At 40.7% G+C, this 12531-nt stretch overlaps 2 protein-coding genes across 3 annotated transcripts in view; both read left to right on the forward strand.

Annotated features, from left to right (window-relative positions):
- Positions 1 to 460: 460 nt before the first annotated feature.
- prkacbb (protein kinase, cAMP-dependent, catalytic, beta b) lies at positions 461 to 10224 on the forward strand. Of its 2 annotated transcripts, XM_035670524.1 has the most exons (11): positions 461 to 915; positions 3813 to 3821; positions 4464 to 4525; positions 4620 to 4748; positions 5005 to 5103; positions 5207 to 5289; positions 5380 to 5506; positions 5610 to 5705; positions 6512 to 6634; positions 6731 to 6895; positions 8695 to 10224. In XM_035670524.1, exons 1-11 carry the CDS (start codon positions 870 to 872, stop codon positions 8818 to 8820), a joined length of 1065 nt encoding a protein of 354 aa, XP_035526417.1. In that variant the 5' UTR covers positions 461 to 869; the 3' UTR covers positions 8821 to 10224. The 2 variants fall into 2 exon arrangements, with proteins under 2 accessions (XP_035526417.1, XP_035526418.1); XM_035670525.1 differs by lacking the exon at positions 3813 to 3821 and having other exon boundaries at positions 462 to 915.
- A 752-nt stretch (positions 10225 to 10976) lies between these two features.
- The window catches only part of exosc4 (exosome component 4), a 2182-nt gene continuing 627 nt past the window's right edge, over positions 10977 to 12531 (forward strand). Inside the window, exons 1-2 of the mRNA XM_035670715.1 lie at positions 10977 to 11212; positions 12245 to 12451. Coding sequence (XP_035526608.1) covers positions 11042 to 11212; positions 12245 to 12451 — 378 coding nt within the window. The 5' untranslated portion in view covers positions 10977 to 11041. The remainder of the gene's footprint in view (positions 11213 to 12244; positions 12452 to 12531) is intronic.

Raw genomic sequence — 12531 nt, forward strand, 5'->3', positions numbered from 1 at the left:
CTGAGCAATTTAAATTAACTTTTCACCACTGTTTCTGAACCAATATGTTATGTTTTTGTAATGGATTTATAATTTAAAAACCTGTATTAAGTTATATTTAAACATGTTCTATTTTTTCTGCCAAATCCTTCTTGTTTGTCACATATAATAAACTGTAATGCAAAGAATCATATAGTGGAGCTAATAAAAAGTGTAATTAATGAGATTAAAATGTAAGAACCATAATTGAATCAGTCTATTGGTCTTTGCACCATATTAACACACCTGAAGGTGCAGCTGCATTAGCAACAAAGTACAAAGTATATTTAGCCTCTAGTAAAGTCGGCAAGAGAGTATCCAAATGTCATCCCATATCTGTTCAATGCAATCGTGATGTATAAAAAAAAAAAAAAAAAAGACGCGGAAGCAAGTCAAGTTTGGTATCTCCACACAGACATCTCTGGCCAATCCCAGTCCTAACCATGCCGTGAGTGCCGCTGAGTGCTGCTGAGTGCCGAGGGTTGGCGGTGGTGGTGTTGGTAGGGGGGGACAGAGAGAGACAGAGAGCAGCCGAGTCCGAAACACAAGTGACCGCTAGCTTCATGTCAACTATACAGACATTACTGAACTAGCGACTAGCGGAAATCTCTCACAGGGAAGAAGGAGAGGGAAGAGAGAGACAGAGAGAGAGAGAGACAGGGAGAGTGAGGGGGGGCCAGGCTGGAAGGGATACTGGACTTTTATTTCGTTTTGAACCGACTTGAATATTCACGCTCATTTTTGAGGTTCACCTATTTTTTAAAGGAGCTCGGGAAACATCGGCTGTAGGAAGGTTAGCTCGCCACCGCCATCTCCTCTCAGTCGGAGCGACCAGCCGTGTCTTCCACACCATGGGGAACGCTGCCACCGCCAAGAAGGGCAACGAGCTAGAGAGCGGTGAGTCCGGGGTGCTTTGTTTTGCCCTCATTTTGCTGTTTTTAAGTCGTATTTTCTTTTCGCCTCAACGTAGACAGCTAGCCTGTTAAAAACACCTAAAGTGTCCTAAGTGGGAGCTACAGTAAAGCAGGGGAGGGCCGTCCGTCCGTCCCCCCGCACAGTTATCCCACCAGCGCTGCACATAACTCGTTGACGATTAATGGCAATGCAGGGGAATTGTTTGTGTGAATTAGCACGTACAATTTGTGTTTAAGCTGAGTTAGTTAGTAGGAAGAAGACCCCGTGGATGTTGTGGTTTTCTTGGCTGCAAGGGGGGGGGGGGGGAGAGAAATGGCAGCAGTGTTTAAAACAACCTATGTTAAAAGACAGAGCCGCGATATGCAGTGCTTCTCGATTAAACCCCCCCCACACACATGTTACTGACTTCCACGCGTTTAAAAGGGGCTGTTTGCGAGCACAAGAAGGATCAAGCTTGATGACCAGCTAGCCTGCTAACTTTAGCTTTGAAGGTGGTGGTGGTGGGGGGGGGGGGCTAACCCTCACCCTCACAAGGCCCCTGTCATTTCATTGCCTCTTGATGGTGGTGGTAGCTGCTCAGGCCTGCGCACATTATACACCGTTAGCCTTAGACAGTGGCTAAAACATCTTCAGCTTTAGCATCACCTCGTCGTCTCCTCCCGCGGTGTCATCCTTTAACCTGGGCGAACAACCATGTAGGATGTGGTCCTAGCGTTATGTTTAGCTGCAGCCTCAGCCGGCACAGCTAGCACGTATTCAGACAGGAACTTGGCACTGGCGATCATAAATTTGCAGCAATAAGCCACAAACCCATGAGTAATTGTTATAAATAGCCAATACATTTTACTAGAAGGCAGTGTGGGACTGTTCTGCCTCGGGATTCACTGCTACATTTTATTCTTGGCTACATAAACAAAGCTTTCCCTCTGTGCAGCACCCTGACCAAATATGGTGAAGAAATGACAAATGCCTTCTTTCCATTCATAAAACTGGGGATCTACTACTGTCTTCCCGGCATATGCACACACACACACACACACACAAAAACACACTTGAATTCTGTCCCTTGTGTTTATTTAGAGCCCCTTTTCTAATCTTGCTGTGGTAAAGGTCCATCAAGCCTCACTTCTCACACTCAGCTCGTCATTGACTGGAGCAGCTTGTCATCAGACCTTCGTCAGAGGATAAGGGGTATTACAAGCTTTGAAAGGTTTGACGTAACTAGGCCTAGGCCAGTGTTACTTTGCGCTCGTATACTTTGATGTGTGCAGCTTGTCATCATCGAGCACCCCCTGTGATAAATCACAAATGTTTGCCTATGCGTGGTTGTAAACGTACAAGCCGTAGGTGTGTATTTTTTTTCTTGCAGAACTAATTGCATCGGGACGGCCTGAAATCAGTCACCCCGGCTCTGACCTCGTCGACCACCGTCGGGATTTTTTTATAATCTTCAAAACATGCCCGAGAACCGTCTGTGTTCACTTACGCACCCGGTTTGTTTAAAGTAGCGTCACTTTACGATGCAGTGAATACGTTCCTCTCAGATTTATTGACTTGCTGAGAGAGACCAGGCAGGCACAGTGAACAGTGCCAACCAGAGGCACTCAGACAGACAGAGATGATCAGATCAGCAATAGTTCCCATACTGCCAAGCATTTCTTTTGAGTGTAACTATGATCCCTAGATCCTGCAGCGTGGCTAACTGTTAAACCTGTTTTAAGCTGACACTGTGCCCTGAGCGGCAGATTAGCCTGGAGTGTAGCCGCTCTGACAAGACGACCTGGTTAACTTACCTACAGTGCTGTATATAAACTACAGTACCTGTGTTTACTTTATAAAGCTGCCACTAGCTGGAACAGTTGCAACAGCCAACACAGTCACACTTACAGGGAGATTAAACAGCTGCCGTCATCACACCTATTTTATTTCACTCGGCTCGTGTATTGTGTTACACGCTCTGTAATGTAACAGGACAGAGACATAACTGAACCATGTTATGCTTGTCTGGATTTGGCATTGCTGTCAGAAAGGGTTGGCCGACTGTTCTGGCTTTGGAGCGTTTGATTTGGTCCTCTATGTACAAAATGTTGGAGAGACGTTTTAAAAATTTCTGCGACTGGATGGGGGACGTTTAGTCCTCGTGGGTGTTATGTTCTCCGGCAACCTAGTTGGTCATCAGAAGATTAATCAACACCTTGGAGAACTGATTGATTGTTAAAGTCATATTCACTTTAATTTGGTTTCCATCATTATTTTTGGTTGGATCGGACATCATCACCTTGGGCTCCGTACGTCACCTGTAATGAAATAAATGTCAGGTTAATCAATAACTAAAATAAGTCCTACGTGAAACAAAGAACAGCAGCAAATCCTCACAAAGGAGGGGCAGAACCTAGGAAATGTTTAGCATTATTGCTTGAAAGTGAACTCAATTAACAATTAAGAGTTTATCCAAAACACTTTTTCTGTCCACTACGAATCGTTTCAGCTCTATTCACTGTACTCTCAAAGCTATTCCAGGGAGAGAAATTGTCAGACATGTAACAGAAGTCTGAAGCTACAGTAGGTTTTGGAGGTTTTGTTCCCTCGTATCGCATCAATCTGACCTAATATGCACGACTGAACTTCTGCTACATGGCATTTCGGTACACCTGTTCTTCGAATACCACAGTAGATACCCAGTCTCTGTTTAAATTCCTCAGGTGAATGTCAACTGTGTTTTCATTCCTGTTGCTTCTGTTCACTGCATACGCGTCATGTTTGTCGATGTGTTACACCTGTTGGTATGTACATGAACTCTGTATTTCTCTCTGTCTCCTCTTCCGTATCATCACCATCCATGTGGGTGATTGTTCCTGCAAAACCTTGGTGATCAATAGAGACTTTTGGTACGCTCACTCCTCCAAAAGATGACCCGAATGGCAGAACGGCATTGGTCTCATCGTGACGACCTGCTAGATGTGCTTGCTTTGATTGTGTGCTTTAATAATAAGTCGGTGTTTTTGTTGTCCACATTCTCCCAATCTGGATTTTCCATACATTGGTTTGTCTTTGCTTACCATTTCTATGCTGTGTTTAATAGCCTTCCCCCAAAATGATGCACAAGATGCTCAGATAAACCTCCCCTGTAATTCTAAGTGTTGTGTCTCCCCCCCCTCCCTTTTGAATAAGGCTAATAACACAACAAATATACTGAGTGTCTTGGCATGCATCACTAGTCTGCCTGTCTTGAATGTCGTTGTCTTGTGTTTGTGTTCTTTGTTCTTCGGAACAAAGTATGTGATATTTTTAGTATCCCATTTAATGTATGTCCAGATGAGAGTTGACTTTTTCCCCTGTTTCTTCTTTATTGGTTTACAGTTTGATTACATTTCCCACATGTCTGTCTTTCCCCATGTAGTATAATAGAATTTGGTCTTTTGGCCAGTTTAATCTAAAACCCCACATGTGTGCTTTAATGCCAGTAATCTACTTAATGTCACCGGACAAGAGCTGTGCACTAACTGTATCTGTGTTTGCGCTTTTTTTAGTGAAAGAGTTTCTAGCCAAAGCCAAAGAAGATTTCTTACGGAAATGGGAATGCCCACCACAGGTAAGAATGATTTAAAAAAGTTTTTTAAATCATCATTCTATGTTTTTAGTAGCTGAATGCACAGAATAGGCCTGACACGCTGTCATTTTCACAGAGCACAACGTGCCTAGATGACTTTGAGAGATTAAAGACCCTGGGTACCGGCTCATTTGGAAGAGTCATGCTGGTGAAACACAAAGGAACAGAGCAATACTTTGCCATGAAAATACTGGACAAGCAGAAGGTCAGTGGAAGCGTGTATTAAGCCTCATGGAACATTTCCAAATAAATAATAGTGTTGACATGTGCAGTAAACGTGCAGTAATACAAATATATTCTTACCTCCTTTTTAAAAAATGACGTTAAAACTTGTTGTTACTAGGGGACGCAAGTAAAATAAATAAATGGTTGACTAAAAGCTGCCTTTCCTGTGTGTGTTATCTCTGCTGCTAGAGTGAGATTTACCCGACAAGGTCATCTTATCTCTTTTCATCTGTCAGGTGGTGAAACTCAAGCAAATAGAACACACATTAAACGAGAAGAGGATATTACAGGCTGTGAGCTTCCCCTTTCTCGTCAAACTTGAGTATGCGTTTAAGGTACAGTGGGCTTTTTCTTTTTTTCTTTTTTTTTTACATTTATTTAAATTTAGTTTATTCCTTTATTCACTGTTGAACATGGTGTCTTTTTTACTTCTCTTAGGACAACTCCAATTTGTACATGGTGATGGAGTACGTTCCAGGAGGAGAGATGTTCTCACACCTAAGACGAATTGGAAGGTTCAGGTGAGTATTTCAGTTATTTTCTGCTGTGGGTTATAACATACAGTTCTTGAGATTGTTTTCAGCACACTTCTTTTCCTCCTCCCCCTACAGTGAACCACATGCACGGTTTTATGCCGCCCAGATAGTGCTGACATTTGAGTACCTCCATTCACTAGATCTCATATACAGAGATCTGAAACCCGAGAACCTTCTCATTGACCACCACGGCTACATTCAGGTGAGCTACACCGCAACAAATGAATACGTAATGCGGCTGTCTTGTAAGTCCACACTTTGGCCCATGTACGGTGTGTGTGTATATATATGCTTCTTATTTCTAGGTGACAGACTTTGGATTTGCCAAGCGGGTAAAAGGCAGGACCTGGACGTTGTGCGGGACACCGGAGTACCTGGCGCCAGAAATCATCCTCAGCAAAGTACGGAGTTACTATATTTTTATGTCTGAACAGATACTTTGAATGCCGAATGTCACAATGTTCACTCTCCTTTCTCTGTACTCCACCTAAAGTCCAGTGAAATAGTATTAGTATTAATCATATTAATCATAGAAATTGTGTGACGAAGTACTGTAGTGGATAACCTGGCCTTCAAATCTTGTTCTCCATATTTAAGAAAACATGACCCCAAAAGAATTCACATCATCATGATTTTAATAGTTGATCATCCCCACTAATTGTGAATCATCGCAATTTCTGTCCAAATAATCAACTACGTTAAACCCTCGAAACACACTTTTTGTTTTGCTTTGCATTTTTGGGAGTAGATTGTTGTTAATGTCGAGGTTTTCCAGCACAGCTACAAAAGAGTTTTAAAGCAGAAAAGATGTCAAGCTCGTTCAAGAATCCTGATTAAAAGTCAGACTTTTTTGTTTGCCTGCTGAACTGTTATACAGGACAAAATCCACTCTACAAGAGGAAGAGATAGGGAGAGACAGTTTTTCCTCACTGTCAGTTGCGTCAGAAGACCATAAATGTAATGCAGCAAAAAAAATACATTGCATTATTTTTTATCAACTGGGAAAACTAGTGCACAGCTCTATCTACTGGCAAGTATACAGCTGGATAAATAACAAACATATAGGAAACCACTAGCCAAAATAGATGAGTATTATATTTAAATTTGTATATATAGGTTGTATGTATTTAGTTAGCAATGTTACTCACAAGAGTAGTAGAAGTTTGTTCCACTCTGTTATAGTAGTATCTGTCTTGACTCTTTTCAGGGCTATAACAAAGCTGTGGATTGGTGGGCCCTCGGAGTCCTCATCTACGAAATGGCAGCTGGCTACCCTCCATTCTTTGCAGATCAGCCTATTCAGATCTACGAGAAGATCGTGTCTGGGAAGGTAAGCAGGTGTTTGTTGTGAAAGTTGGAATGTGCCTCTCCTACCTGTAGTTTGAGAATCAGTTATAGGTGTGGATGTACAAAAATTTGTTTCTAGGTGCGATTCCCGTCCCACTTCAGCTCCGACTTGAAGGATCTGTTGAGAAACCTGCTGCAGGTGGATCTGACGAAACGTTACGGCAACCTGAAGAACGGAGTCAACGACATCAAGGGCCACAAATGGTTTGCTACAACAGACTGGATCGCAATCTACGAGAGAAAGGCAAGACACCAATACACATTTTGTAGTGACACCAAACACTGTTCCCGCTATAAAAACCAAGTTAATTAGATATTGATTTGTTGATATTGATATTGATTATTTTTTTTTTCCTTTTTTGCTAGTTGTAAAATTCCCAGTTATGATGCTCCACCAGTATTATTTTATACTATTTTGTTTGTACTGTAGAAAGTTGTGTGAGGACTGTTCATCAATTCTGCTTTATGTTCCGGTGTGATGGTCATTATTTGCAGCTGTATTTTTTATTTTTTTTCCCCACTTGGAAATCACTCAGCTCCACTGCAGGCTGAGACATTGGCGCCACATGCCATTTTGCAGGATGACGCTGATAATGGTGTTCTTCGATTAATCAAAGTAGATATTTAGCTCAGGCTTAAATCTCATTGATCTGTTCATTACTATACTGTGGGCTTTTTAAACTTTAAACTGGCTCTGTCTTATTGAATGTATCTGTAATTCTATAATTCTTGTACCTTTTGTAATTTGTTATAGGATGTGATTAATTTTATCTCAGCACCACTTTCAGTGCTGCTTCCCTAATTTAGTGTTGCTCCCATGCTTTAGAGAAGTTACTGGTTGCAAAATAACTGCTTCCATGTGACAAAACTTAGTGGGATTCTGTGATGTAGAAAAGGCTAAAAGTTATTTAGTAATATCGTTGTACATATAAACGTGTATAAAACTCTATTTATTGTCGGGAGTACTCGCTTTTAGTCACAGGCACTCTTTTAGCCAGCAGCAACACAGTATCCATCTGACCTCGTGTTGGAAACGCAGCTAAGGACGAGGGGAAAAAAACAGACTCCCTGCAGCAACAAAGTTGTTTCTGCAAAGAAGTTAAACTCAATTTAATTATTGTAAGCGTCGTTACATCTTCATAAAAAACTAAAACTGAAACAGACACAGTGCCAGATAACGAACATTAGGCAATTAATGTTTAGGAAGGAGGTGTGCTTAGACCTAGACAGACGTGCCATGGGAAAGGCGTCTGAAAGATGACGATATGGATCGATGTTTTCACTTTGCATCGATCGTATTGGATTGATGATCATTAAACCGATCTATTGATGTATTGTTACACCCCTAATGATGAACTTTGAAAAGGACTTTACGGGCTCGGCCTGCACACAAACACATACTTTTACTTTTTGAATCCCAGCTAAAGCCATATCTTTCTGTATCTTTCTGTATCTTTCCACCAACCCTGACTTTTCTCCGACATGTTTAGTAAATACAGAGCTGAAGGAGGTGGACCGACGACTTTGAAGAAATAGTACACCAAAGTCATATGTTTGTGTCAGGTCAAGCTTTAGCCTCAAAGAACATTAACATTGCTCTGCACTGGGTGCATCCTTGAAAACATAAACTGTAATGCACGCAGAAATGACACTGACACTTGCTCAGTAAATGATGTAATGTAGCATTTCAGCATGTGTTACCTGGCAAAACAACACATGAAGTAGTGAAGTAGGCCTTATTGTCAGTTTTGATAAAAATTGCTGGACCCAGCTCCCCAATCCCAGTGTCGAAAAGCTGTGGAAGGAGAAGGTTTCACACACTGACCATCTAACAAGCACTCCCTTTAAAGAATACTGACTCCATCATTGCCAGTTTCTAGACGCCTCCTGACAGTGTGTAAGGTACACTCCTGAAGGATGTTTGAGGTTTCTTTCTTCAGAGAAATAATTGCCTTTCCTTTTCTCTGTTCTGGGTGTTCTTGTGATTGGCAGTGTAGACATAAATCCTGCCTGCTAAAATATGCATTGCTCCTGTTCTTGCAGGTGGAAGCCCCGTTCATACCAAAGTGCAGAGGCCCAGGGGACACCAGCAACTTCGACGACTACGAGGAGGAGGAAATCCGCGTTTCTTTAACGGAAAAATGCGCGAAGGAGTTTGCAGAGTTTTAGGATGCGAGAACATGGATATATCAGGGAAATAAGGGGATCTTTGCACTCTTCTAAAGACTTGGGATGGAGCAGAGACCATCGTTTTTCAGATCTACTACATAGTCCCTTCATTCCATAAGGCTGAATGAGGTCGCCATGATCCTTGGGTGCCGATAACCTCTCACTGTCACGTACACCTGCGTAATAAAGCAGACACACCACTTTTTTCTTTTTCTTTTTTTTTGTACCTACCCACTGTTTTTTTTTATTTTTTTTTTTACTTTGAAGCAGTTAGTCTTGGATGTTGTTATCCCCTTTTAAAATGTGATATTTTTTCAATTTATGAGGAAAAACTGAGACAATGGCCAATAATAGTCCGCACATTGTAACCGACTTGTCGATGGCAGTTTGACACACAGTCACGTGGGTTGTAGACTATTTCCTCTAGTCGTCAGCGGTGTAAATGAATGGTCTGTTACAAGTCCACATCACATTGGCTATTGTAAAATTCTGGCCAGTTTTCAGAGGTAGCATTTGTCCTATGTGCATATCTGTCAGTTTTTGTAAGATATTTGAACACGGTGAGTGTTGAAAGCATGACCAAATAGAAAACATTGGGTGACACAAGAGGAGAGGTCCTTTACTTTCTTTGCTTTTTGCCTAGAGAGCCGAGTCCTCAGACCCCCACAGAAGCATCCATTCACTGTCTTCTTGGTATTCCGACCCAGGCACAGCAAGCCATCGCAGAAAATTACAAACCTTGTTACATTAGTAAAATGCAAATCGAGTCGTTTGTTTGATTCTTTTGGATCTGTTAGTTACATGTAAAATTTGTCATTTGGTATCTTTACTATTCTTTTGTCGCTGTGTCTAACATTATAGTCATATTGTCCCTAGATTTCAGGTCTGCTTATAAAGACCCTTTCTTATGAGTCTGTGGAACAATGTGACTTCAGTAAATGGAAAAGAGTGAGGTGAAATCCCTTTTTTAGGGTTTTTATTGAGTGTAATGTTAAGTTGAGAAGGTCGGTGTGAATAGTGTTGCGGCTTTGTGCCTCAGCATTGTTAGTGAAACCTAAAAAAAAGTACAGAATTTGTAATGTATTAAATCAAAGATGTTTTAAAATCTTAAACAGGAAAGCAAAACTGCGTATTTACCACATTCTCCCTGTTACCACCGATGAACTGATTTATTTGTTTCATTCTTATCAAAGAATGTAAATCTGCAACTTATAGATATTTGAAAGCTTGGTTTCAAGGTACAGTTTTCCTCACAATACACTGGCTAAAATAAAGACTGCTCCTTTGTATCACATGTAACCCTGTTATTGTTAAAACTCATTACATCATACGTATATACATTGTTTCATATATGTTTTTATTTATACACATTAGAGATGCTAATAAATTTTATTTTTAAAAGTGTTTAAGTTGTGTAACTCTGCATGCATTGTGAGACTGACGCTGTTCACTAGTTCACAGGTCTGGATGTAACAACATGCTAGTCCAGAGTCCAGAGCTTTTATTTAGTTGTTGAAGGGTATTGGATCCTTAGGTTTGCTCCAGGGATCATAATCATTGACATATTTCCAGGGGTCCCCAGAAAAACACGCATTTACTTGCAGTACTAGGAGTCAACATTTAGCAAAGTGAAAAGAGTTACAATTAAATGAATTATTAAATATTGTTTTCATGGAAACAACCAGTGATCCTTGAGCAGGAAAATGCAATGGATATGAAATACATATTGAGAATTTTTAAACCATTTATTAACAAATCCAATATATTGCAATTACCAAAGACTTAGGTTGATATAGTATTTTTTATGACTGACAATAAGTAATTAAATAGGATTAATTAAGAATTCATCCTTACATACTACTCAAAGTAAAAGAGGAGATAAATTATACCTAAAGAGTTACTTGAGTCTTAGTTTTATTAATTTTTATTTAACATCAGAGTTAAGAATTAAGTTCAATGAATGAGGAAGACTTATCAATAATTTTATGTAGAGAAAAAAATTATCCCTTTATAGTTGTAGGTGCAACGTTTGTATTCCCATCACAGACTGTATACAAATACATTACTATTAGTAATTTATAATCCAAAATGTATATCATATAAACATTTTTGGGCCGTCTGCCTCGCCGTAGTTCTTCCAGAGAGCGGGCGTATGGGTAATGTAGTACGGCGGAGGACACGTGGGGCGTTGCGTTGCTCTTCCCTCGAAGTTTGCGGAAACATGGCGGGTCTGGAGCTGCTGTCCGACCAGGGATACCGTTTAGATGGAAGAAAGGCCACCGAGCTGCGGAAGGTCCAGGCCCGCATGGGTGTGTTCGCTCAGGCGGACGGTTCTGCGTACCTAGAGCAGGGAAACACGAAGGCTCTGGCTGTGGTTTACGGGCCACATGAAGTAAGTAGCATGGATGGAGGGTCGTGGGGCTGGCCTGCAGTGATAACCTAAAACAGGCAGTAATAGAGGGAATGTCATTCACAGGAATCTCAGGATGTGTTTTGAACATGAACAACATTTCCCATAATGCTGAAGCAGAGAGCAAATGTGAGATTAAGTGCTTTGCTGCTGGATAATGTTTTTAAAATGAGTCAAAAACACTGATCAATCAAGTATTTATCTACTCTGTAAAACGTCAAATGACGCCCATTGTAAGTGACCATAGCCCAGGTTCATGTTTGAAATGTGTTTATAGTTTTCTTCCCCTCGTGTTTGTGAATTTGTGGGGCAAAACATTAGAAACAGCTCTCAGTATAATGCAGTCCAGTTCAACAACACTGCAAACTACAACCTCAATAATAAACAGATCAGATTATCATAACATCATTATCTGTAATGTAAAGGTAGAATTTATGGATGAGCTGTTGCGTTGCGTTGATAAAGTATATCACAATATGACAAATGTAGGCAAATATAAATGTTTATCAGTGATGTTATTTAGGAACAGCAAATTTAAAAATCTTAATTGATACTTGAATGATACCTTAAAGAAGCAGTAGGTAATTTTTTATTAAAATAACTTTTTGTCATATTTGCTGAAACTGTCACTGTATTATAATTATTAATATTATTATTATTGTTTTATATCCCTGTACATTAGTACATTACTCTGCACTTCACTGCTTTTTGCACTTAGATGCTTAACTGCATTTTGTTGTCTTAGTACTTGTACTTTGTGCAATGACAATAAAGTTGAATATAACCTGACAGTAGTACATGAGACATAATCTGTAAAAAAAAATCTTCTCCTTATGCTCCTAATGACATTTGAATGAACTCACATGGCTGAATAAAAACAGCCAAGAAAGATAGTTGATTGGGCCCGACGCTGTGGTACCTGGGAGTGAGACTCAACAACAGTCTTTCTCAGACATTTCTTTATAAAAGTGACCTACTGCAGCTTTAACAGATGGCGTTGTGTGTCACCCGTAGATGCGAGGCTCACGCAGCCGGACTCGTCACGATCGAGCTGTTATCAACTGTCAGTACAGCATGGCCACGTTCAGCACGGCAGAGAGGAAGAGGAGACCGCATGGGGACCGTAAGTCTACCGAGATGAGCCTCCACCTGAAGCAGACGTTTGAAGCTGCTGTGATGACCCAGCTCTACCCACGCTCTCAAATAGACATCTATGTCAAGGTTAATGTGGAACAGTGAGAGGCGGATTTGATGTGTTGTGTGTTTATCATCTTGGAGGAAAAATACATATATATATATAT

The sequence above is a fragment of the Morone saxatilis genome, unplaced genomic scaffold (genome assembly GCF_004916995.1).
Source record: "Morone saxatilis isolate NCDOM2014 unplaced genomic scaffold, NCSU_SB_2.0 Contig23, whole genome shotgun sequence".
Taxonomy (NCBI): domain Eukaryota; kingdom Metazoa; phylum Chordata; class Actinopteri; family Moronidae; genus Morone; species Morone saxatilis.